This window comes from Chamaea fasciata, unplaced genomic scaffold (genome assembly GCF_029207755.1).
Source record: "Chamaea fasciata isolate MVZ Bird 193981 ecotype frontalis unplaced genomic scaffold, bChaFas1.0.hap1 SCAF_5, whole genome shotgun sequence".
Taxonomy (NCBI): domain Eukaryota; kingdom Metazoa; phylum Chordata; class Aves; order Passeriformes; family Sylviidae; genus Chamaea; species Chamaea fasciata.
In genome coordinates this window covers 9,965,629-9,993,453 of record NW_027094090.1, presented here as the reverse complement: position 1 = coordinate 9,993,453, position 27,825 = coordinate 9,965,629, and the positions used below count along the sequence as shown (strand labels likewise).

Here is a 27,825-nt window from a genome sequence, read left to right as displayed (position 1 = left end):
TCCCAGCATTTCATCATTTCACATTATTTTTTGGTTTGGTTTATTCCTGTAAATGTAACTTTTTGGGTTCCTAACTTACCTCATCTTGGGACTTGACCAGTGTTTCAAATGTTTTTTCTCCACTTTCTCCATCTATCATTTTTTTCCGAATCTATTGGCAAGTAAGAAAAAGAAAAAGTGAAATAAAAGAAATGAAAAACTGTAGGTGTTGCATGTAACATGAATAAGGATAAAGTGAACAAAATAATTCTTTAAAACACAGAAAATGTTAATACAAATGGAAGTCACAACTCTTAAACAAAAGTTTTGTTCAAAATTTTCAGATTTTTCCAATTAGAAGTTGTTTTTATTCAAGTATATAGTGAATCAGTAGAGTTATGAAGCAACAATTCTTGTGTACTTTGCATTCCAAGAGCATGCCATAAAACTCCTTGATGCTGGGCACTGAAAGAGAGAGATGAATTCTGTGTGCATGAAAAGGAGCTTTGTCTAGCATTTCTTGTGCCTCCCAGCACATCCATGTGACTCAGGTAGTAGCAGTGATTCACAGAAACACTTTGGTACCAGTTCAAGAGTAACTCCCCTCTGAAACAACCATTTCGAAGAAACTGAAGGCAGAATTAAACACATACCAAGACAGGCTGATTACTGTCATTATAAAAGAAGAATTTCAGTGAAGAAATATTTTAAAAATGAAAAGTCTTCAAAAACCTTTCATTTGATTTCAAAAAAATAACTAATTATTTTAAAAAATTATCATTTCAGAACATATTACAAAATCTGTAACTGGAAAATATACAGAGGAATTTTTTTGTTTTCCACACTGAACTTTGTTTCTCAGTTCTCTTTCTTGCCACAGGAATAATCTTGCATTAATAAGAGATAGGGAACTATTTTTAAAATAATTCAGGTAATAGTTTAATATTCTATTAAAAATCATTCTGTTTTGAAAAAAAAATTCTAGCTTCCTTCCCAGGAAATGTTACTTCATGAATATAAATTTAAGTATCAATCATGGTGTTTTTCAAGATAAGAGGAATATAATGCATTGCTCTTCCCTATAAAAAAAGTTGGGATTTAATTTCTCTAAATACAACTTCATCTCCATAAAGTCATCACCTTAACAAATTTAAAGTTCAGATTTATATTAAAATAGATTCCAATTTAAAATATAGAACATTTATTGCTTTGCAGTTTTTATAGGGTGAAATATTAGCAGCAACAGGCACTAAGAAACCAGGTAATCTCACCTCCACTTTAATATCATTTTCCAATTCAGCATCTAGAAAATCCAGCGTAACAGGCTCCTGGGATTTAGGATTCTGAAGCAGAAGATATTAAATGATCAAATAATAAAGACAGAGTACTGTAATACTACAAACTACTCTAATCCCTTAATTTCAAATTAGCCTACTTTACTGGGTTTACTTACCCATCTATTTTAATCTCTTGTAGCATTATTAGTGTTCCTTTCTTTTGAATTTTATTTTGTTGGATAGTGAGGTTTATCGGGTAAGTGAAAATCAAATTAATACTAATTGCCAGTGTCTGTCCACAGCCTGTCATCTACGGGGCTCATGCTGAGGTGCTGCTTCCCCATCTCCTGGTATGTCACAGACTGTACTGGTTTGGAGGAATCAGAGGAATCAGAGGAAGCGGAGGGAGCAGAGGATATGAATCTCTCACTTGATATCCTGCCTCCAAGAAGGGTGAGAGAAATTTGGGAGAGTTTTCCACCCAATCAGTAAACTGGGCAACTGTACTCTGCAATTTTACCAAGGGCAGACAACAGACTTGCTGATATGAGGTGGGATTGGACTCCGGTACGAAAGTCCAAAAGGCAGCAATTACAGCAAATTATTTTGGGTTTATAAAAAATAAACCCCACTTTTATTGTCAGCATAACAGGGCTTCCCTGAACACCTTGGAGTTTCAAAAGTATTTCTCTTGACATCAGTACCATTAACTCAGTTTAGAAGATGGAAACCTGTAGCACAGAAATACTGAAACCCAAGCTTCCAGACCTAAGGAGCATTGATGATGTCAACCCTCAACTATGGAGCACAGAGAACTTTGGTGACCTACATCTGTAATAACCCTGGCCCCACAGGAGTGCTGGAAGTCCACTGTAGCTCTGCTGAACTAGTTCAGACCACCCTGCAGCCTCTGCTCCTTTCTCAATTGCAGTCTGCATTTACTTGGCCACAGCCATCGTCCATATGAATTAGGAATCCAACTTTTTTTCCTGGAAATTTTGCCTAAGCCCCATTGACTTTATATTGTGTGTGGTGTAAAAATCATCCATCCTCATCACCCAGTAGTTATTTCATGCACCCCCTAAAAGCAAGTGCATTTCTTTAGAGAAAGGAGTATGGGATATATTACTTAAATATTTAAATCTGACAGTTCAGAGTAGAAACTGACCAAAAAAAAAAAAAAAAAAAAAAAAAATGGATTTCAGCAATTCTCCCCTACTAACATATACAGGGTAGACACAAGTCCCTTCCTTCAAAACTTCCTATCATTCTCTGGCAAAGTTACATGACAAATGTACAAATGACTGCTCTATCAAGGAAGGCAAGCATGTTTCATCACAATTCATGTCTGCACTGGAAGAAAGTAATATCCTGAACAACTGGTAAAAATGCCTTAATTCTGGGGTACTAAGACCTTAATAGTAGCCCTTATTTTCAAGTTTGTAATATAGAATAGTTTCAGAAGACAAAAGACTATTTCTTCCTTATCTTGAGGACAAAATGTACATGTCTCTGGCTATATGGAATAATTCTCGTTCTTAACAAGACTTGATGTCTGCTAAGAGAAAAACCCATAATTTTGTTCTCAGGAACAGAATATGTACTAAAAAGGTTGTATGCAAAGATTCTGTGTGCTTCTTTAAAATATTTACTGAAAACTTCAAGAAATTTTTTGCACTTGTATTTATATATGATGGATAAAACTAGCAACTTCCATATAATGGCATTAATGTATGCTTTGTACTAATTCAAAATTATTCCATTATTGCTGTGCAATTGCTTTTCCCTCCCAGCAAATCCACACGCTCAAAATAAATAACAAAAGGTTAAATGTAAAATGTAAAAAAAATAAAAATATACATATCTTACATGCAATGGATAATGAATAGCATGGTCAAACCCAAACAGCATGCATGAAGGCATTGGCATGGCAGAGGAGGCATTTATGAAGTTCACATTCCATTCCAACACACAAAAAAACAGAGAAGAAAATAAATGGTAAAAAAAAAAAAGAAAAAAAATAGCCATCACATCAAATCAAGGTCAATATTTATTTCAAATGATAACCTGGGCTAGTCATAGTCAAGGAGTCCCAAAGACAAAACTGAAAAACTTTAATCCTATTAAAATTCAAGTATGAATTAACTATTTGTTCTTTCTAAGACTTATATCATTTCACATTTCTTAGATAATATTTATTAATTACTTTCAATAGGCAAAAAAACCCCCCCGTAACTATTTATAAATACATTCTGAGATGTGCCTGAGGCGCAAAGACAACCACTAAAAATTAGAACAGAAAATTCCCACACTGGTACTTTAAATGGAAAAACTATTTCCCCCATATGCCCCTTTCCCCCAAGAAGGTTTTTACCAGTATTTGGGCTCCATAATTTTTATTTCCAAGGTTGCCATTTAGTGGGGTTTATTCCAAGCCACGAAGAAACAAACTTACAGTTCAGTTTGCTCTTCTCTTTATCCAGTCATGGGTGTAACATGACTGGAATAAGCACACCACCACCACATTCACCAGCACAACTTAACAAAACAGAACAGAAGTAAATCACTAGCAATGAAGCATGCAAACAAAAGGACTGCAATTCATTTTCAGCAGGAAAAAATAAATTCAAGAATCTATAATTTTAATGACAACTCATGAAGGAAACAAAGAAAGAAAGAACTGGTGCAGCAACACACTTAAAAAAAGTTAAATAAAATGTTGGTGTGTGTTTTTGGAGGTCTGGATTCTCACAAATTCTATGGATAACCTTCTTTGCTGTGTTGCAGGAGCCTAGTTCCTGCTCATACCTGCAGTACTAATGAAGACAAAGGCTATTAGACTTTTAAAAGAAGTCATGGGAAGAAGTCAGCAAAATCCTGGGCCATAGACATAGACTCAGGAGCATCTGGAGTGGATGGGAGCCCAGAGCTTTTCCAGTGCTGCACCTCCCTGGGCAGCAAGCACTGCCAGGCAAATCTAGCAGCAGCCAGACCACATCACGGCAAGCTGAAGAGCCAGGTGTGCTAAGAAAACAGAGACTTTTTTAAGATTCTGGGCTGCTTTCTCCAGTGCCCAAACAAAAAACTCAGCCCCGAGGTGGCCTTCTGCATGTGTTATAAGCACAGCCACTGACACTGGGTGAAATCACTGACTTGGATCAGGATTTTACACCATGTTTCACTGGTGTTGCTATGCAGGCCACAAGTTTTGCATTATAGATTTCCATATGTGTAAGGAATCAAACTTGATATACTGTGTTTAACCCTTCTATTTTTCTAGTTACATGGTTAATCTATCCTTTAACGATTTTTAAGTTTTCATTAAGTGTTTTCTTCTCAGGAATTGCATTACATAAACAAGACTAGTTACCCTGTTCAGATTAAGGGCAGTTAATTTTGTGCAGTTGGGTCTGCTAAACTGGGAAAAAAAAACCCCATGTAAATAGCAGGTAGAACATATTCCCTACTCTGACTTCTCAAGGGGAAAAAAAAATAAACAAACACTCAAAAAAACCCCAAAAAACAAAACAAACAAAAAAAAAAACCCCAAAAAACCCCACAAAAAAAAAAAAAAAAAAAAATCTGAACAACTCAGATTCTGAAGTTTTATGCTGCATACACTGTACAATAAAACTTGGCAATAAAGTCACAAGAATTATCTTCTGTTCTTTTCTTGACTTTGGGTTTATGCAAGCAAAGCCAGCATAAGTAGTCTCTTTTTATTTCCAGGCTTCAAATTAATTTCAACATCTGAAGAAGAATTTTTACAGCACGACTCTAATTAGCACCTATTAGTAAAGCACCATAATTTAATGGAATGCCCTTCACTACAGCCAATAGCATGTTTTCTATTATTTAAACACGATAGGATGCAAGCTTCATGCTTTGGAAGCTGTTTGTCACAATAAACAGTTCTCTAGTTAGATTTTTCCTAGTAAGCAGGGCAGAAGCTTTCTAATTATATTTCCAGGTCTATGCATACTAATGCACTAATCACCTCCATCCAAAGTTACCTGTACATTGGGTCTCCTTTTTCTCAATTTAACTTTTGGTATGCCCACACCAATTTGCTGAAGTAACAAAAAAGCAGTAATTTATATTTTTGCACTATTAGTAAACAGTCTACTTATAGAATGGAATTATTTTCTCAAGATCCGTGCTGTCTAGTGTACCTTTACTACTGCAAGCAGAGACTACCCCTCATCCTGATCATGGGTTCTAAGCTCTCTGCCAGAACTACACACAGGTTTTGGACAGGGAAACAAAAATTAGACATATGTTAATGTGAATAAAATTAACAGAGAGCTCTCCCTTCCACATACTCTGATGGAATAAAATATAGAATGAAAATAGCTCACTTTTTGTTTACTTTTATATTTGATTTTAAAACCCAGCTCCTCTTAAGTTTCTTAAATAATTCTAAACAGTAAGAAAGAATATTGGGCCTCACTGAAGGAATATATGGAGTTTTAGGACTCTCATTAAATGGGGTTTGATCAGAACCATAGTAAAAATAATCTTAAGAATAGATTGAGAAATGGAACTATTTATTGTTTTCAAAACCTAATTAAGACTTAGCTTGTTAACACGTGCTTAATGGACTCACTTCAGTGACTATGTTTATTTGGTGGTGCATCCACCTGTTCTCTCCTATAACAGTGGGAAAAATACATCCACATATGCAGACACACGCAAAGAAAATTTGCAATAGAACACGAAATTAGGCATTTTTCAAAAAATGTAACTATATACACAAATGGTTTAAGCTGTTTAAAACCATATTAAGCTGCAAATTAAAAAAAAAAGATTTCTCAGTATGCTTTGGCATAATTTTAATACAGTTCAGCAAATAAGAACATGATGGGAAAGTTTTAAATTATTTTAATACGCTTTTGAACTTGTTGTTTGTTAACTTTTCTCAGTTGTGCAAACAACTTTACAAACTTCAAGACAATCTGTCAAAATATTGTGTTGAACCAGTTGTGATTTGAGGAAAAAGATTTTCAGAAGGAAAGTAGAAGACATTCAAAAGAAGGAAGCATAGAAGTCTAAGAAACCCTCACCTCTTCAGAGGTAAAGACGTAGTTATATTTTAGTTTACAACTATTGAAAAATTGCTGGCAAAGAGGGTTAAGACGTTGTTTGTTAATAAGTTAACAGCTACTGAGAGGTTCAACTAAAATTAACATGACATGTTAAATAAAGTCCATGAACTCTAAATATGTCTGTCTTTGTCATGTACCTTAGTTTTAAACTGGAGTTCTTGTATCAGTCTGAATAGCATGCACCACCCCACACAAACCGGGAGTGAAAAAGTCTACTCTGTGTAACTGTTATGAACAATAACAATAATGATGGAAATGCTTAATATTACATTTTAACATTATTCTACAACATTAAACTTATTACTTATAAAACATCCTGATTTAAACATACTGTAAATCAAAATTTTGAGCATTAAGGGAAAGCATCTCTGGACTTCCATATCCTTTTAAGGAAAAAGACTACATAGAGAAACCATGACAATTAGTATCCTAATAATCCATGTCAGTTTGCCTAGATTTAGTTGGGATGAGCTGAGTTTTAACAAAGGATTTTATTCTTCAATGTTATGAGGCAACACTTCAGGATAACAGTACATGTGACATGAACAGAGTCCGTATCTATCAGTATCTTACAAGTTTAGGTCTACAATAAGAATACTGCATTGCTTCGTTTTGCAATACTCGTGAATGAAAAGATAGTTTAATTTGCATGCAAGGGAACAATTAATAGCCCAATCGCCATCACCTAATTACTAATAACCTCTAATTAAGAAAAGATTAGGTCAAAAATTATGCTGATTTGCCTCTAAAGAATTCACCAAGAAAAGTCATCAAATCAAAACTTCAGTTTTTTCAGACATGAAAATCAAATGCAGATATCCAGAAACTGAAGTCCTGGTCAGTTATGAAGACTAATAAAAACCTTCTTTTCCATATTTTCCTTTTTATTTTTTAAGCGTCTTTCAAAATAAATCAAAAAGGATATCTCATTAATAGTTCCAGTCAAGATATTCTTTCTCTTCTTCAGAAGCACTTTTTTCTTTCTTATGTTACACACTTGGCCAAAGAATTCAAATGTATTTATTACTTCACCAGGAAATTAATTCAAATATTCACAAATCTGACTTCTCCCAGCTTAAGGATTAAATTAATCACTAAAATATGTAGATGAATTCTTAATTTCTTCTTCTGTCTTCGACAATTAAAAAAGATATTTTAACTTTGTCTTTCATGTAATATAACCTTAAGAATTCAAGAGACAATGTTCACTGAAAACAAGGAATTAAATTATGAGAATTTTCAGGATGTACACTAAAGAGAAGATTGTTTCATATGGACAAACTTTTCATTAAAACAAAGATCAAAATTATGATTTCAGAAAAAAAAATCACTCATTCATGTTGAGATTTGTCATCAAAGCCAGGGAGGCAAGCTATTTAAGAAGATACAGACAATGTAGGATTGTCCACGAGATACGGACTACAGTTAAAGGATAAAGTGCCAAACTGAAAATTTGGTTTCTATTTTCCTGAATTTTGATGAAAGTTGTATTCTAATCATATTTAGAAAAAAGCTTCATGTTTAACATGAAAGACGTTTCTGAAGTTAAACTACTAAAAATCTAATGTTCTGGGAAAAGGTGCTCAGCTAAATCCATCCCAACTCTGAGATCAGGTCTCAGCTCTGGCTAACAGAAAATAAGCAAATAAATAAATAAATAAATAAATAAATAAATAAATAAAGCAAAATACATAGTGTTTTCCTCTGATTTCTTTGGTTTTGCAAGAATGAAAATTTCAAGATTTTAAATGAGAAAGCATCACCAAAAAAAGTGCATAAAAACTCCTCAGTTTGCTTCAAGATTCTTCACAATGATTATTCTGTTTTCACAATGATATTACACCTACCACTAGTTGTTTTTATATTAATATGTACATTAAAACACTTCATATATATAAATATGCATTCAAATTATATTTATTTTTATTTTATTAATAACCAAATTCAATACAAGCCAAAGATGGTGGATTTTGATTAAACCATATATGTACCACAGATTTTCCTAACACCCACAAAGCAGAATTTTCAATATTGCTGCCTCGCGTCTTCAGAAATCCCAGTTTCTGATTTTTTCTGACAATATCCCCTCATTATAGAGAAGTAAATTAGAAGGTGTTTCATACCTTTGGTTGGAGATTTGGATGTAGTAGCACATACCCATTAGGATCAATTGCAAAATAGTATCCGTTTGGACAAAGCTGAAAGAATGAAATGAAGTTTAGCATTATATGGTATTAAATAATGAAGAAAGAGTAATTAATGGTTTTCAAGAAATGCTCGCATTGTGGAAAACACTCACCTCAGGCATCACGAAGTATAGGATTACTACCAAAGACAGGATAATTTCTTAATATTTACTTTTTTAGGATCATAAACTTGAAGAATGATTAGTCTGATGGGACTTCTGGAGGTCAGAAGTGGTACAAACTTTCACTGAAAGCAAAGCTAACCTAAAAAAAAAAAAAGTCCAACTTCGAAGTTGGACGAGGTTTCAGCAGGCCTTTGAATAACTCCAGTGGCAATTCCACAACCTCTCTGGGCAGCCTGCTCTCCTTCTTCCTTAATTTCCATTGGAATTTCCACTGTCACACCTATGCTGGAAGCCTCTTTTTGAGGCAATGTCAAATTCCATTTTCTCTAGAATTCCCATTAGCCAACCCTAAGACTCTTCAGCCCAAATCCATCTCTCTCAGCTTCTTCCTTTTTAACAGGTGCTGTAGACCCTTGGCCAACTTAGTGGCACTGCACTGGGCCACAGAGTATTTATTATACTGAGGAGATCGAATTTGGACAGTGTACTCCTGATGCAGATGTTTACTGCACAGCTGGTTTTTACTGCCAGGGCACACTGCTGACTTATGTTCTACGTGTCTTCCAGCACGACTCCCAGGTTCTTTCCTGCCCTTTGAGGAAGCCTGTCCCAGCCTGAGCTGTGGTGTGGGATTATTTAATTCTAAATGTAAGATTTTGCATCTGCCTTCAGTCAAACTTGTGATGTTCCTGTTCTTCCTCAGCTTTCGTTTTCCACAGCACTAGTTATTTTTATAGAAATTCCACAGCTAGGTGTCTACATGGATAAATCAGTTGTACATAGTAGGGTACAGACAGACACCTGTATTAAAGAAATTTTCTTTACTGTAAAGAGGAGTCCTTGATAAATGGCAAATATTATCAGCTGAAATGATTGTGTACTCTACATAAAGAACCAAACATTTAACTAAAGAGCAGGGACTTAAGATAGAGGAAGATAATTACTTTTAATATGTGCCCCAATGTAAAAGCTGACTTTTACACAGTGCATCCTGATGGACAAATCACACAGAAAGACATATATGGCTGGAGAGAAAACCACCAGAAAATGTGCAAAAATAGAAAACAATATGTAAAAAGAAGCCTGCTGGTATTTTGACTCAAATCCAGTCATTGCTGTGTGACTTATGAAAGAGCATACACAGAAATCCCCCAATAAATATACATTATGAGAAGCCTCCAATGCAAGCAACTTACCGTGAATCGGGGCGTCAGCTTCTTTATGTCCTCCAGAGAGACATCGACGCCCATTACTCCAAGAATCAGCTGATTCTGGTAAAATTCCAAAATGTTAGTATGTATCTGACATATTTACAATGCAGAATAACTGCAACAGTCAGTAAATCTGTATTTTTGCCTTCATCTTGTTTGACAGATACATTTGGAAAGTTGCCTATTTAGTTTGTGTCTATTCTGAATATTTTAAATAATGTCAAAGTGATCCAAAATAAAATTTAACAAATTTAGATTTTAGTAAAGAGCATGAAAATTATTTCTGAAGATGGATACTTTCTGGGATGAATAAACAATATATTCATCCCGGTAAAAAACTATTTGCAAGAACAAAACAGGTGAAAGCAAAAGTAATGCAATAATATTGCCAGGTATGCAGACACTAAACTACCAGCACCAACACAGAGCCACTTTGCATGCTTAGGTTGGGCAGTTAGTGAGACCTCAAAACAATTAACTCTTTGGGTTATAGTATAATGATGAATTAAAAATTTTTCAATACTAAATATTTGAACAATATTTCAACAACAAAAAACCCCAGTGAGTATAAGAATCATCAACATTTGAAATCAGGGACTCAGGCACTACATTTATTTCTCTTTTAATTTATTTTCCTGCTACACAAAAGGAGGGCAGACATATACATAGTGTCACCTGAATCCCTTCTCCATATTTAATAAATTTGTAAAATTTATTGGAGGAGGAATCTTGCAGTCTGCAAATAAATTCAGGCAGAGATACAAATTGAGCATATTTGAGTTCTCTTCTTGCTCATGTGTACTAGATCATGTCTGTTTTACTTCTCAGAAAGACATCCTTTGATAATCAGTACTCTGTCACTTTGAACCAGACAGACAATTCCAGGCATTGTCTTGTAGATAAGATTATACAACAGACAGACAATTCCAGGCATTGTCTTGTAGATAAGATTATACACCTTTTTTGGTTTATTGCTTTGTTTTTAAAGGGAAATAAGAGAACTATTCTGAAAATAAACTAAAGAAATGGAAGTGATCAAAACCTGATTGATTCATTCTGAGTCTATGTAATAGCTGAGAAAGTAAATGTAAGAAAATTTTGCCTAAATTTCTGTATATTTTGACCTGAATGGAGGACAACAAAAGTACAATATTTTACCACACATTGTTCAAGCATATCCAGGTCTGGTTTTTGTTTTTTTGAAGAGGACACAGATTCCATGTCAGACAGTAATAGGGATCAGTAATTGGATTTATTTAACTCTTAGAGTTTGATTTAAGTATACAGTGTTCTTTCCTGTAATCAATACAACCAACTAATTTATATTCTCTACATCACTGCCTTTTACGCTGAGATATCATAGCCTAGAGATTTGCTAGAAAATTATCTGGACATTGCTTCTTGGAAAGGTCCAAGTAATATCATCATCTGCTTCCCATCTATTGAGCGCTTAATGCATTTCCCACTGCCACTAAGGCACAGGGATAGGTAAAGGAATGCCACACCCTGAAATTCACCATGACAAAAAGGGCAAAGAATGCAGTGCATTTTTTTGCTCCCAGAAGGTTATCAGGCAAGTAGATATGACCCCTTTGTTTCTGATGTACAAGACAATTTCACTGCAAAATATTCTATGGAAATACACATCTTTCAAGACATTTAACATTAAATTCAATTTATACTACTGCAGTTTTTTTGTTGCTTTTTGTTTGTTTGTTTGTTTCTCCTTGAAGGAACAGCTTACTATTTTCCCATTTTGCTCCCTTGTTAGATTGAAGACAGGCAGAGTTCCTGTAATCACAAGGCCCAGCTCCTAGAAAATAACCAATAAAGAAGGGAGAAAAAGACTTTTCAGTTAAAAAGCAAATGTTAAGCCATAATATATTAGAAGAATGGAAGAATGCGTGTAGTTAAACAATTATTTTCAGTTTTTGTAAAAAACAATTACTCTCAATTTCATAAAAAAAATAACACTACTTCACTGACTTGATGAACAGAAAGTTGAAGTTATGAATTTTTTGTGTCCACATTTTAGTGTGATTAATATACTATTTTTTAAAATTTGATGGTCAACAACATAGAATACAGACGTTTAAAAAAACCTAAATGTTATGGAAACATATTTGCAGCTACAGTATCCACCATGAATAAAACTATAGATAATAGAGAGAAAGGGAAGAGGGGAGGGGAGGGGAGGGGAGGGGAGGGGAGGGGAGGGGAGGGGAGGGGAGGGGAGGGGAGGGGAGGGGAGGGGAGGGGAGGGGAAGGGGAAGGGAAGGGAAGGGAAGGGAAGGGAAGGGAAGGGAAGGGAAGGGAAGGGAAGGGAAGGGAAGGGAAGGGAAGGGAAGGGAAGGGAAGGGAAGGGAAGGGAAGGGAAGGGAAGGGAAGGGAAGGGAAGGGAAGGGAAGGGAAGGGAAGGGAAGGGAAGGGAAGGGAAGGGAAGGGAAGGGAAGGGAAGGGAAGGGAAGGGAAGGGAAGGGAAGGGAAGGGAAGGGAAGGGAAGGGAAGGGAAGGGAAGGGAAGGGAAGGGAAGGGAAGGGAAGGGAAGGGAAGGGAAGGGAAGGGAAGGGAAGGAAAGGAAAGGAAAGGAAAGGAAAGGAAAGGAAAGGAAAGGAAAGGAAAGGAAAGGAAAGGAAAGGAAAGGAAAGGAAAGGAAAGGAAAGGAAAGGAAAGGAAAGGAAAGGAAAGGAAAGGAAAGGAAAGGAAAATCAATATTAAAAATAGTAAATTTCGATTTGGAGTGATGGTGTCCGAGTTCCCTAGTCATCTTTTGTGTGATGGAGCCCTGCTCTTCTGGAGATGGCTGAACTCCTGCCTGCTCATGGAAAGCAGTGAATTAATTCCTTGTTTTGCTTTGCTTGTGTGCATAGCTTTTGTTTTCTTATTAAACTGTCTCTGTCTCAACCCACAATTTTTCCATCTTTTACCCTTTAATTGTCTCCCCAGTCCCACTAGTGGGGGCTACCCTGGCTTTTGTTGATGGCTGGGGCTAGACCACAACAGGTAGGTAACGCATACAGGTAAAACCTGAACAGAAAAATACAGCAGGTAATTCCTCTACTTTTTCCATCATCCTTACTTTTGAGTGGTGTGCAGTAATGTCCATCATGGGCTTGGCAAAATCACAGTATCCCCTGGTACTGAGGTAACTCAGGCAAGGAATTTGCATTCATTTGGGAAGATATAAGAAATCTGTTTTTCCTTTAGTAACCTTCACAAATCATACTGAAAATAGGATCCAGAACACCATACGTTCAGAAAGCCAGGAAAGTTTTGTTTTCCATTCCAAAGTGTCCATAGGGAGATTTCTACCTTTTCTGGGTTTTTTTTTACTTTTTGGGTTAAATCTCAAACTTTTTTGCTTCTTTCATGCTTACTCTCCTTCTGTCTAGTTTATTGTGGAGTCATATCCTTTTTCTCCTTTGGTTTCATTTGAAAAAAAAAAAAAAAAAAGAAAAGCTAGAACACTCTATTAATCCACTCTGTTGTAATCTGTTCTCTATTTTCCCCGTCGAGCAGCACCTTTTTGAATTTTAAACCATCCTTTGTGAACTTACATTTGTGTATCAAATGAAAGGTGATGAGGTCAGAGTTGTAAAGTTACAAGCAAAGTGAAATGGATTTTGTAGGAAAATAAGAGAAATAGGATGAATCAGAAGAGAGGAAATTATTTAGAAGAAATATTGAAAAGATACATAATGAAACAGGAGGGGGATGTATGGGAGATAACACAATTTCCAGCCCCCCCCAAAATGTTAATGAAGATAACAATTATGAATAAATTATGCCTAACTGGTAAACCTATAAGTATCTGAAAATTCTGAGCTTATCTTGAATATGAAGCCAGAGCAACACAGTGGTAGAATCTGAGGGAACAGGGCTAGAAAAGAGGTGTGAATTGCTGCAAATACATCAAATCATTAAAGACAGTCTTGAAAGCCAGACTGAAATGGAAGTACCTCTTCAGAATTTTATAATCTGAATTTATGCATTAATGTGGCCTCATGTAACACTTTGTATTACTTTAGTCTTAGCCACAAAACAGCCACTGGGCAGTAAGAGCCAAATAATAGGGATGAGTCCAGTAAGCCACAAGCAGGAGAACCGTAAGCCCTAGACAGGGGAATTATTTTAGGGAATTTAAGATAACAAACCAATGTGACAACTTAGATACAATCCATTAAACAACCAATAATCAGAGAAAGGCTTCAGAGGGGATTAGATATACCCATGCCTTTATGGTCTCAACTGTGATGAGAAAGTCCACAGATCTGAGCCTTTACCTGAGTACTTTACCTCATGTGAACTTACTTTATTTACAGATAATTACATACATAAATATATGTGAGTGTGTTCATACACAAATATATGCATATATAATGATATAATCACAAACACACATATGTAACACATGAATACAGAAAATGTTGAAGGAAAGACTGAATGAACCGACTGAGTATATAAAGTAACATGAGATACCTGCAGGTGTCACTTATTTTACTTGACTAAACAGATCTCTATTCCAAGTTACAAATTTATCTTTGGCATTATAACAGGATATGTACAGAGCATAAGAACTTTTGTCATCACATCCTTTATGTTTCCAGTAAGTACCACAACAATAATAAAGAAAACATGGTTAATGAACTTCTGGCACTGAAATTTTAATGAATAACCAATTTTTCTGTGTCATGCTCAGTTATGTTGACAGTAAAAAATATATCTTGATAAAGATTTTACAGAAATGCTGACAGAAATATGTGCATTTCGACATGACTTTAGATGACTACGTGAACTTGGATAAATACATGATTCTAAATGACCATTTTGCAGTAATTTTTGCCCTGTTGCTCAGAAGTAGGTTATTTAGAGCAAGAGATTAGATTTCTGCTAACAATACTTTTCCTCCTGTAGTTTCCTGAGTATATTTGTTTTACAAGAACACAGCAATAAATTCAGCAGTAAGGAAGTTTTTCATATATATCTTTTTGCTTATTTGCTCATTATTTATGCTGTCCAATTAAAGATTAGAGAAATCATTACCTTGAGCAAGCAAGTAATTACAACAACCCAAGTGCAAAATTTGTGCACATACTTAGTAATACTGATAGATTTCATTCTGCCTGGAATGTTCTTTGGAAGGAAAAAACAAAAAAAAAAGAAAAAGAGGAAAAACTAAGAATTCTAAGGATTCCTCACCAGAAATGTAACAAATGACCTTTATTGCAGTAGGTACAACACTGGAAAACTATACACTTCTGTGTTTTTTTATTCTTAAGCTGAGAACAGCAGTGGCCTACGCTTTAAAGTCTGCAGAGAATAAACTGTTTTTCTCTGTTAAATTCCAGGAGACTTAAAAGAATACTACGTGCAAGTAAGGCGAACAAATTATAAATAAGTCTCTTCCTAGAATTTGTTGTATTGATGTGTACAGATGTTAGAAACACAAGAATATCATGTTTGGAACTGTAGAAATTGGATTCTTGGGAAAGCAGACCCATATAGTTACTGATTTTCTAAAATTCTTACTTTAGTTGAGATAAATACAGATCATACCAGAGCATCCAGATAGACATTTGTCCATTGGACTTGTTTGGCTTGCTCTCCAGCTAAAACCATTGGTCTTCCCAAAACATCTAGATATTCCTGCCAAAAAGTGCAATAAACTCGTCAGAAGGAAATTATTAGATCAAAGAGCACAAACAATATTAAAATAAACAATAAATAATAAAAATTCAAATATCAAAGAAAAAAAGGAAATCAAAAATCACCACTAATACAGGAGGAACATTTATTTACTTCTTAAAAATCATACCACAAAATAATTCAGTCTTCAGTTCGCAGTATTTACTGAAAAGGTAATTCCTGTATTTCACTCCCAGTCACACAGACATTACACACCCATAACCACCACTCTTTTTCCACAAAATGAGAATTACAACAATTTTTATTCCAAAATTAATTGCTAATGACATAAAGAAATTACAAGCAGATTACAGAACCCTCAACGCTCAAGAAGAAAGAGTGGACAATGGAGGGTGAGTGGTGAAACATCTGGGTAAGCTAAGCTCCTACAGCGACAATTTGCGTAACTTCTATTGGAATAACAAAAATCAGAGCTATGAAAAAATCAGAGCTCTTTTTTCTGCCTTCCTTCAATTTGTGAGTATGGCCAAAGCTGGTGATCTTATGAGATGTCAGATTTCTGGACTGATTTGGGAGTGGATGCCATCAAACTTTTTCTACTTGACTGATCTTATTAGTGATACGTCTTGCCAGACACTGTCTGGAAGATTTTAACAGAATCAAAGGCTCTTATTCAGGCCAAAAAAAGGATTCTTATTTTCTGCCAAAAAATGTCATGCCTAGCCTTGGGAGGACAAAGAACTGCTGTGATATTTCTCTGCTGTTCTGGACATGTGAGTACCTGGAGTTTCAGACAATTGAAAAGAATAATCGTTCTTTTCCACTGTTCTTCTTCAGTTTGGATCTCATCGTATAACCCCAGAGTCCTGTACCTTTATTTGTCTACATGCAAGTCTGCTAAAATGTTCCTGCATCCTTTTTGAAGGAAAGAAGTGCAGTCTCTTCCAAAAGGCTTGGATCCACCCCAGGAACCTCTCCTATAAAGCAGGATTGTAGTGTGGCACCCAAATGAGTTCAGATGCTGTAGCAGAGCTGTCCCCTCACATACATCCACAGCCTCCTCCACATAATACAAACCCTTTGGACCATGCAGGAAGTATGGCAGAAGGTGAACATAATAAAAAATTACTGGTTTTATAGAACTTTGTAACAAAATTGCTGTCATGTCTCAAAGCATCAAAATTTGAGGGGCCATGTAAGGCCCAGAGGAAAACTGAGCCAAAAGCAGAGTTGCTTGTGCAGAGGCCTGCAGGATACAGAGCACTTTCGACGCTCCACGGTGTGCACGTGGTCAGCCTGCTCTGGAGGATGTTAACGTGGCCAGTGTTGTGACCAGCACACAAGCTGCTCTGGGCCAGCTGGCCAGGGTAACAGGGATCATGTTTTAAACTGGTTCACTGCAACGACTTACAAGAAAAAGTAGAACACTTTAAGAGAATAACCCCTTAAATGTAGAAGAAAGTCTTAATTTTTTTCTCCTTTCTTAATGTAGTGTATCACCTAATTGATTTAATTAAAATTAAAATTTAAATTGATTTTAGCCAAGGTGAAGAGCAAACATATCCAAGTATAAATATTACTCCACTTTCTGTGTGTAAAAACTGCACCTGGATTTGTACAACTCACTTACCTGGGTGTTTATTCTTATGGCTCCAATAGATGGGATTTCATAATAATAACCTAAAATTTGAAACAGAAATAATGTCATTTTACTATACTAGACTGCTGGCCTTTTAATCTTGAGGAATTTCATTTAGCTTATAATTTCTAGTCTAAATTTTATTAGAATTATTGTTCGTGAATGAAATACTTTTTAGTAGATGCCACCACAATGCATGGCCATATGACGGGTCGCTTGCCATTCAGACCAAGGTAGCTACTCTTAAGCAGTAACTGTTGTTGTACAGTTATAATTTGTTTCTTTTGGCTATTTGGGTTAAGCCTGTATCATACACTGAGTTAGTACTCATGAAATCCCAGTTACTGTGATGTGCAAGTATATTTAATGTTTATTTTAATATGCTGTGACAGCAACATAATTATATGCTGAATGCATATAGGAATGTAAGAATACCTATGGTCTGCCACAAGAGTGAATTAATAGTATAATAATACAGGCATTCTGTGGAATGAAAAAAAGCTAATGGGCATTTTTCCTACACAGAGAATGGACATCAGAAATGTCTTTATTTAGCACTGATTTTATTGCTCATTTGGTTGAATTAAAAATATTTAAAATACTGTTCATATAATAAGACTGAAGCCAGGCACTGAGATCCATCTTCAGTCCAAGAACATTTTAAGTCAGATTGGAAGGAAGAGGCAGAAGATTAGAGAGGTGAAAGTATTGATATTAGTAATTTCTTTTGTTGTACTCGATTTTTTTTTAATTTAGGAAAAATGAAATAAAACTGCTCTGGATATACAAACAGGAATTTTGGACAGAAGATTATGATCATTTTGCCTCAATAATAAGATCACATAGGTGGTTATGCTTTAAACCAGCTGGTCCTCATTGGTTTTAAAACAATGGAGGTTACATGCACACAGTATTTTGAGATACAAAGATGTTAGTAAAAAAAAATCTGTTCAAAACACAGATGCCAATTTTCTGTTATTATCTGACAATACAATCTGCTCTTCATGAAGTTGTAGTGCCTTCTGCATGACTTGTCAGCATGCCGAGGGTTTCATGAGGTTAGGATACGTATGTATGCCATTCATCCAGCCTATGGATTCTGCTAGTATTTCTTTTTTTCTATATCTTTGCCTTTCTCTTATCTTTGCTTTATGTTACTCTGCTGCCTGATCATATCTTTAGGACTGCCAAGGAAGGAGATAATTTTCGAGACCCTTATAATCCAGCACACCTCTCACCTCTTGCTTCTCACCGATTTGTAAAATAGTTTTACATTTTCACTCAGGCCTGGAAATTGCTTTATATAAAATATAAGCAAATGTTTAATAAATTATGTATTTTCTATTTTTCTCTATTTTTTTGTATTATTTCTTATGTATTTTCTGCTATGTCTCTATAACTTGTGCCATATTGTACAGTTATATTATAAGATATTTGAGACTCCTCTTTCTCACACGCTTAAAATGTTTCTGAGTACATTTCTCATGTAAAGTTTAATGTACAAAACATTCTACTTCCTTACTTGCGCCTTTTTTACTTTTTCTTTTTGTCCTACATACAGATAAAAGGATAAAAATAGAAAATATAAGATGCTCTCAGAAACTAAGAAATCACAGCAAGGATAATTTTGGTATTTTCATATAAAAAGGGAAAAAAATTCTAAGCATCTGATCTCTTGTGAGTTTTGGAGGAAAACAGAAAGAAATGTAACCAGTCAACTAACCAAACAAAAATCCTTTGTCCAGACTGCTTAATTTAAAACAGCTTTGCCTAATTTCTTATCTGTCATCAGTTCAAACTTTACATAGATGGTTATTACAACAAATATTCTCAAAACTGAACCATAATGGCTTATTATTATAAAATCTACTGTAGTAGTTTTCATAAAATATAAAGTTTTAAATAAAGTAATAAAGAAATAAATATACCAGTTTCTTGTTTACATGCAACTTTTTTCATTTAACTATTATTTAATAAATTAACTTTGGGAATTTTGATTACAAATACAATAAAGCTAAAAATCAAGCTGAAAAATCATTTCTAGAGAACAACAAAGATATCACCTGTCCAAAGTTCTAGTGAAGATCAGTTTAAAAGCAAGACACAGTACCTTTATTTTCACAGGCCATCCACTGTATGGGTCCTTTGTCATAATTATGTTGGCCAACAGAAAATGTGAACACACGTACCTGTGCAAGTTAAAAACCAATGTACATAAAAACTATAATCCTTTATTGTGACCCTCAAGTCAATGATACCTGGATTTTTCATAAATTTTCATAGAAAAAGAACACAATGAATTTTTCAGTTTTTGTCACCATAACAGATATGAGAGATATAAAAAGTACTATATATCATGGTATCATATGTATTCCTATTATTTCTTCCATGAAGTAGAATCAAGAAGAATGTTCTTTTACACAGCTTTCATCTTTAAAAGTCTTACACTGGTGATTGTTCATGAATTATTTACATTTTTAGGGGTTTTAGTCTAGGGTGTTAAGTATAACTCTTCAGATTTTGTTAAATGAGTTGACAAAACATATCAATATTAGATGCTTACTAATGACTTAAAAAGAATATATGTGTGGCAGTATATGCAAAGCAATGCAAACCAGGACTTTTTAGGATATAAATCACGAAATTTTCAGATAATACAAAAAACAAATTCTCATTTTCCTCAAACTAAGCTTTCTTAATGTAAAACCACTAAATCAGTAAAACAGACTTCCATACAATGGTTAAGCTTCTGATCTTTTACCTTAAGCTTTTGATATTCATTTAGGTTGTGGAGATTTTTATCATAATTCTATTCTTTTTATACAATGCTACTCTATCTCAGCAACTGTAAGGAGTTATAGCTTCAGAAGAATTCACTAAAATCACTCCAAGTTTTGGACTGAAAAGACATTTCAGCTGAAATTATTTTCCATGCAAATTTTCTGATTTGAATGAGAAAAAATTAAACTCAAAACCTCATATTGCTTTAAATATATTAAAAATCCTACCAGACACATAGAAAAAATTACAAGTACTATGTTTCAGCTTCTAGCTGAATATTTTGCTTTAAATTTGAGTGTTTCTGTTAAAAACTGGGAAAAATGTTTTCCCAACAGTTTTAATGAGCTGCTCACTATATTCACGTCCCTCTGCTCAAGGGTCAGACAGCTTTTCCTTTTCAGGCATCTCTTTCTTTATGGGTCTTTAACTTTACCACTTCAATGTACACATAACAGATCACAACATGAAATCAGAATGAAAACTCCTTTCTATTAATTTACTGCTTAAAATTAAAATATAAAACAATTAATTTGCATGCAGGCTGTGAGTAAGAAATAAGGTAATATTTTCATTAAATAATACACTCTAAAATTGCAGAGACTTGTTGTAAACTACTGATCATTTTTTTAATGATTATTTATAAAAATTTTCACCACATTATTTGTCATGTGCAGTTCGTACCCCAATCTTCACTTCTGAAATAGGCAGTAGAAAAAATAAATTGTGACATAATTAGAGATCAAGTATTAACCAAGAAGTGTAGGAATGGCTTCACATCATCTATCAGCAGGTAGAAAATGATGAAACTTTATTAGTGTTGACCCCTATATGCAAGAAGGGCAAAGAAAGCTTTGTACTGGATGGAATTTTTAATGAACAATATGTTTTGATTTGCTTTATCCATACAATCCCCTTGTTTCTACAGTTGAAAGGAAAATTAAAGCACCTATTCTGCTGCACTAGCACTGATTTAAGTGCTTGTTATGCAGTTTAATATAGGGTAATTCCTCACTAATAAGTCAGGCCAATTACATTTCTGGTTACACAGCCAGGTATAGGAACGACTATGCCTGCATAACAGCAATTCTTTTTCATCATCGTTCATATACATAAAGACAGGTGAAAAATACCTTCCATTACCCTTAAAATATCAGTATTGACAGCACAAAAATGACATCACCTGCCATATTTGCATCTCATTCATTAATACTGTACCACATTTGCCACCTCCCTTTTATTCTTGACATCTTTTAAAAAAATGACAGCTATAATTCTTCTTATGGATCTTTCCGCTTCTACTTAATTAAAATCTGGGTTTTTTTCTTATCTGATTAGCACCATGTTATTTTATATTCACACCTCTCAGCTCACATGGCCCCTGCCTACTATGTTCCTGTTCTTTGTGAACTCGCACTCCTCCCAGTTTATTGTCCACTAAACACTTGATTCAGAATAGATTCTTCTCAAAAACTCCGGAAAAACCCCAGTGACGGTCACTAATTAGATACTTGAGAGACCTGATGTTTCTTTCGGATTAAAAGCTACCAAGTCATGTGGGTTCTCTTGTGTGTCTAGAAAATACATGAGTCAATTAGACTGGACCCGTCTAGCATTTGATCTCAAATGTAAAAATGAAACACTGAACTGGATTCAAGTTGCGAAATGCTATGTAATTTAGGGACAAGCAGCAGTGTGTTAAATCTGCAACAAATCTATAAAGAATTTAGAATTTAAATTATTGACAACAAGCAGGAGACAATATATCTGATTTACTGTTCCTTGGATAATTAACAGAGATAAAGAACTGCAATGAAAATTGGAGTTTTTAATTGTTACTTGGTTTGGCAAGAGGGTGGGATATTCAAAAGAGTATTCTTTTTCCTCTTGCCTCATCTGGAATTGAGTAGAATGACAGACCAGCTGGAAAAATGAGTCAGCAAGTCAAATTAAACAAGCCAATTTTAGAAAAAAACCCAAATCAAAACAAAAAACCTCTGTGCTAACATTTTCTGTGACAGAACCCAGAGTCAGCCAAAGTACTGAGATGTATTTGTCTACATGTTTTCCTTATAGACATCCCTTCAAAGAAGACAAAAAAGGAAAGAGAGAAGAGAAGAGAAGAGAAGAGAAGAGAAGAGAAGAGAAGAGAAGAGAAGAGAAGAGAAGAGAAGAGAAGAGAAGAGAAGAGAAGAGAAGAGAAGAGAAGAGAAGAGAAGAGAAGAGAAGGCATCAAAAAATTTAATTACTTTTATTAAGGAATTTATGACTAAGAATACTTTAAGCAACTAGATCAGACACGATGGGTATGAACACCTCTCTGTTTGCCCATCCTTTAAGCTTGGTTTCAACTAGCTGAGTGGGTGTCTGAGTTGAAGCAAACTGCCAAGTAGTCTTTGATCCCCAGGAGTTGTTTTCCATCACCACTGAGGCCTGGTTATTTCTTCTCTATGCCTCTCTGCAGCCTCTTGGGCTCTGTGTAAAGTGCAACTCCTGGGTGGTTTTGCCATGACAGTTCCTCTCCATCACCCTCTCTAGAGGATGGACATTTGTGTTCTCTAACCCATTTCCTAGGGAAAGGGCAACCTTGCCTCAAGGCAGATCTATTTATTCTCTTCACAAAGAAACATAACTTCCAAAGCAGTGAAAACTAATGGAAAAATAAGATAAACAAATAGGAGCTGTCAGGATTTCTGATTTTGAACAGAACTACTCAGAGTGAAGTACTTCTAGAAAACTTGTGCCCTTAGAATTGAGAACTAGAGTTGGGCACCAGCCTGCCCTGCCAGACCATCCAGGCACAGTCTTGAAATTGTTCTGAAATATAAAACTCCTATATTTTAGCAAGGGAGTTCAAAACTAATTCTCTGCATTTTCCTCACTAACCTTAGGGAGAAAAAAAATTTCTTTGTTATAATAATTTACAGTATATAGTAGAGGAATATACTAATTAGCAACAGAACTGAGTGCCACAGGCTGCCCAGTGAGGTTGTAAATCTGCCTCCTTGGAGGTTTTAAACTCCAGACTGGATATGGACCTGTGCAACCTGGCCTTATCTTAGCCCTGATTGAACTAGAGACCTCTCCAAGTCACCTGCAACCTGGCTTAACCTAGGAACCTGTGAAGGACATCAAAGGAACACATGCAGAAAACTCCTAGTCAGAGTAAGTGATAGAAAAGAATGCTACAAAAATAGAGGAACAAGTACTTTATTGAAGAAAATACAATTGTAAAATTAATTATAAAATTAATTTGCTATTTATATGTATTTCTTTCTAGGGGAAGAAGATCATAATCACCAAGCAGAGTAAAAAAAAAAAAAATGATGGCTACTACAGATTTTAAGGGACAATGGCACTTGAGAGTTGTGATGAAGACAAAAATGAAGAGGTACGTATGAAAAGGCTGCTTTCCCTACAGATCTCATTTGCTTTTTACATATTTGATTTCTTCATTTTGCTTTTGGAATAAAATTAAGAAAGATTAAATTAGATGCTTCCTTTGGGTATATCATGTTATGAGTATTACAAAAAATTAAGGCTTGACTGAAGTTAATTCAAAGGGGTAATTAAACACAAAGCACTTGCTGTTTAGGCTACTATATGTGTGAGGAATGTAGAATCACTGAATCACTGAATGTTTTGTTTGGAAAAGAACTGAAAGATCATCTCATTTTAACTTCCCTGTCATAGGCCTACAAATACAGCAACCGCTCTGCATGCCCCAGTGGAAGAAATGCACATTTTTGGGCAGATTTTTTCACAAAAAAATCTAGACACATTTTGTTTTGAATTCTGTGCTACTGGAATGAGAGAGCTCTCAAAAAAAATTCTTCATTTCTCCGTTTAGGAAAAGATTAACTAATTTTTGGAGATATATATGTCAATTTTACCAGATATCAAGAGAGCTATACAATTAATTCACTCAATTGGATTCAGGCAAGACGAATCTTGTCATTTTATGCCTAGCATGAAAAAAGACAAAGAGTGCATCTTTCTCTACCACTAAATAAACAAACTGACTATGACCAAAAACCGAGCTCATCACATCCTTCAACTTTGGTTTTCATGATGACAGTAAGATTTCAGAACATTTTACTCTGGCCTTTATAGCTGCAGGTAAAAATTCACAGATAATCTTTTTTTGCTAAACAACAAGAAAAGCTGTGATAAAGGTGAATAAATAATTCAGTAATTCCAGCATGGTCCAGGAAATTATCTATCCCAGTAATGGCTTAACAGATTATTAGATATGAGGAAAAATTTTTTTCAGTTTATATTTAATAGGTACACTTCTGAAAGAAAAGGACAACATAAGAAGCCTATTATTTCAATAAAATCATAAAAATACTCTTCTATTTTCCATTATGCATTCTGTCTTCTAAATCCCTTGTAAGTATAGCTTGTAAATCACTTAATCATTTATGTGTTTTGTGCCATCGGCCAGGGAGATGTTATGAGGTTTTCAAACTGCCTCAGCTAAACTGTGAATACATCTTTTTCCTTGCATTTTTACATCTGTGGACAGAAATTTGAACATGATTTTGGATTCTGCAGTGAGTTAACTGAGAAGACATTTATGACCAATTTGAACTGAGAACAGAACTTCAGAGGACAATCTGAGAACACAATACACTAATTAGGAAACCACCTAGGATTAGCCAATAGGGTACACCAAAAGCAGAGTGTCACCTAAATTCTGGTTAATAATCCTTCATGCTGAACTGCTCAGCTCAGGACTGCCGGGGACACAGTCCTGAACCATTTAGGTTACAGCTGTAAGTGTAAAGCAATTTTTTTTTTTCCTTAGAAGAGAAATAGAAGTTCTGAGTTTAACAGCAGGGGCAAGACTCACAGCCATGTGCTAGAGGACAGTTTAAGGACCCCTTAAGCCATCATTTATGCGTTACATAAAATGAGACATAACCCATTTTCCTTCTCAGGCCATGAGGGCAAGTGGCACAGTATGGCTCCCATCTCTACGGCTACACCATGGTGCCAACCTCCCTCCCTGTCTGCCCCCCATCTCTTCATCTCATTATAGAATTCATTGGGAATAAGCCCTAGCTCATAATATTGCTGAGCTGAACACTGGAATTGCTGAAAGAATTGACTGCCACAGGCCAGGAACCATACTGTTGGGTCTGTTAACGCTCACAGTTACGGATAACTGTGGACATTTCTCCAGCCTGCACCTTGACCCTGGATCGTTTATTAGTATGGACAGAGCTGTCTGCTTCACTCCTCCAAGTAAGGCTCGTGTTCTTGTGACAGAGCCCTAAGGCTCAGCTTTTCAAAATTACTAGGACAGTGGTGCCTCTAAACTTAAAAATGAGAGTTCAGTAGTGGCACAAAAGAGAGATGAGTTCATGATTCTCAGTTTGAGCACATTCATAACTTCCCCGGCTTTGAATGCCAGGCTCAAGAAAGCTCAGAAGTTGGAGATTCAGGCTTTTGTCTGTAACTGTCAGGCTGCTGATGCATTTTGCCCTTAATAGCTGTTGGGAGAAAGAAACAGAGATGACCTAAGCAGCAGGGTATGACACCTAGTCGGGTGTCAGGGTTCTGAAGTTTGAAACGTCTAGAACTCAGAAAGCAGAATTCACAATTTTATGTCAAATTAGGAAATAAAAAGAATGGCATCATACACCAGCAGATATGTATCAAGCTATATTTTTGACATTCATGACTACATTAAGGTCTGTCCTTTGCTATGGATATTCTCCAAAAATATGTGTAGAGTTGGGGTAACCGGGAAGAAAAACCCACATGGGAAACAATGAGAAGAAGAATTTAGCTCTCAAATATTTAAATGCAAAGATAATTGTAGGCTGGACATCTTCGAATTTATAACCATGAAGAAAGTCTAAGCCCATATGATTTGAAAATCCAGTTGACACTACTTGAGTGTTTCCATAAGTGACCCTCTATACTCTTATTCAGCGAGGCATATAACTATGCAAGTGTCCCCTTGAAACCAAAGGAAAAATCTTTCAACTGAGGCATGTGTTTAAAGAAAAACAAGAGCAGGTCCTTGGAAATACTATTTTGGACATTTATCCACAGCAAATAATTTCTTCTAAACTTTCCATGTGTATTTGCAATATTCCCTATCATTAATATCTTTCATTCACTACAATACAACTACAAACTTTAAACTGCAGTGCTAGCTTATTAATTCACAGTCTAATTATAGTCTGTGTAATTATAGCCTAATAACAAAAAGAAATAATGACACTCTAAAAATTAGCTCACATTACAATCTAATGCTAATCCTTCTATCTTAAAATAAAAATTACACTTATTGCATATCAGGAGATTATTGGAGAATCTCTCTTTCTTTGGATATTGTTCTATACTGGTAATATGGGCCCTGAACCATTTAATGGTGCTAATACATCGGGAAAATAAGATCTAGAACACTGATGCATGGTGTAGTTGCAAGCAATTATTCTAGGAAAAGAATTAAAAACTTAGAATTATGTACATGTTAGTGAACATGTAACACATATATCCAATGAAAACTGAGTGTTCATGGAACTTCTGACTGCCATGAATCCATGAAATATGTTTTGCTAACTGCAAAGTATTTTTAAAAATGACAGAAGGGTGGTGTGGGTTTTGGGGTATTTTTGGTTTGTTTTTTTGTTTGTTTGTTTTGGTTTGGGTTTTTTTGGTTTTTTTGGTTGGTTGGTTGGGTGTTTTGTTTGTTTGTTTGTTTGTTTTTTGGGGAGGTGTTTTGGTTTTTTTTTACCCCAGCTTGTTTCATTCCCCTCAAAGAAAACAGATCTACATTAAAATGGGGATATTTTCTACTGCACACTAATGGTCAAGACACCATTGTAGTTATAGTGAAAAATTTCAGAACTAACGTTCTCACAGAACTAAAACCACTATACTAAGTCAGTCACACTGTTCTACAACTTCTTAGTGCCACCTTGTGGAACCACAGCACCTCATTCCTTACTCACAGAAGTGCTGCTGTGTGGTGCCCTTTCCTCTGCTGTTCCCTGCTGACACCTGCTAATCTACCCCTGCTAAAATGATTGTAATTAGATAGAATGGACCACTGATTATGTGATTATTTGACTATTTACCTAGTTTAGGCATAATCCTTGATGGGCCTCAAGTATCACAGGAACACAAGCACAGTTTCGTACGCTCACAGTAACCTAATGTTGAACTATTGCATAATCACAAGGAGACAGTGTCTGTACTGCACAGTCTCCTCAAATAAAGTGAAGTTTTTGATCTCAACATTTTCTAGGTGTGGGTATAAATTAGCTCTGTTTTATTAGCTTTGTATAACATATTGCTTAAGAACAACAATAGGAAATGCTATATTTCCAAAAACACCAGCAGGACTTCACATTGATGTGCATTTTCACATTTTATGTTTGAGAGTCAATTTGCCTATGTCAGCCTTCCAAAAAGTGGGCTTTGGTCCCAATCTCCAGCCTTTAGAGCAATCCTGCCAGCAGAGCCCACAAACATGCACAGAAATCAAACCACTGCTCCTTTCCTCTTCCCCTTTCTTTGCTACCACAGGAGCAGTCCCAGCACTTAGTCTGAGAGTCTGACAGCTGGCAGAGGCTGAAAACCACCCAGATTTAACTCAGTTAAACCTAAAAATTATTGAATAATTGTGGCTGTAGATCTAGCTCAAAGGCTGTGGACACACTGGTTGCTTCTCCCAGGATTTCCACCAGAAGGGCTGCCTTCATCACCCCACCTCACAAACCTCTGTACAGCACTCAGTTGCATCAGGTGATTTTCTAGCTCCTCATCCTGCCTCCCAGACTTCAGATAAAAAACATATTGGCATCTTTTTAACAATGCATCTGTTGAATGTTTTACTTTGACTGCCCATGTTCTATTT

The 27,825-nt window shown here is 35.4% G+C and overlaps 1 protein-coding gene across 5 annotated transcripts in view; it reads right to left on the bottom strand.

Moving 5' to 3' along the window:
- Positions 1–27,825, bottom strand: part of CACNA2D1 (calcium voltage-gated channel auxiliary subunit alpha2delta 1) — a 373,282-nt gene that overhangs the window by 38,048 nt on the left and 307,409 nt on the right. The window contains exons 13-21 of one of the 5 annotated variants that reach the window (XM_066182784.1): positions 19,279–19,357; positions 17,160–17,209; positions 15,440–15,529; positions 11,628–11,696; positions 9,869–9,943; positions 8,485–8,559; positions 5,270–5,326; positions 1,251–1,322; positions 80–151 (exon numbers count right to left, since the gene is read on the bottom strand). In XM_066182784.1, coding sequence (XP_066038881.1) covers positions 80–151; positions 1,251–1,322; positions 5,270–5,326; positions 8,485–8,559; positions 9,869–9,943; positions 11,628–11,696; positions 15,440–15,529; positions 17,160–17,209; positions 19,279–19,357 — 639 coding nt within the window. Of the gene's footprint in view, positions 1–79; positions 152–1,250; positions 1,323–5,269; positions 5,327–6,071; positions 6,587–7,541; positions 7,570–8,484; positions 8,560–9,868; positions 9,944–11,627; positions 11,697–15,439; positions 15,530–17,159; positions 17,210–19,278; positions 19,358–27,825 lie in introns of those variants that run through there. The other 4 variants (XM_066182785.1, XM_066182786.1, XM_066182787.1 and 1 more) reach the window with 4 other exon arrangements.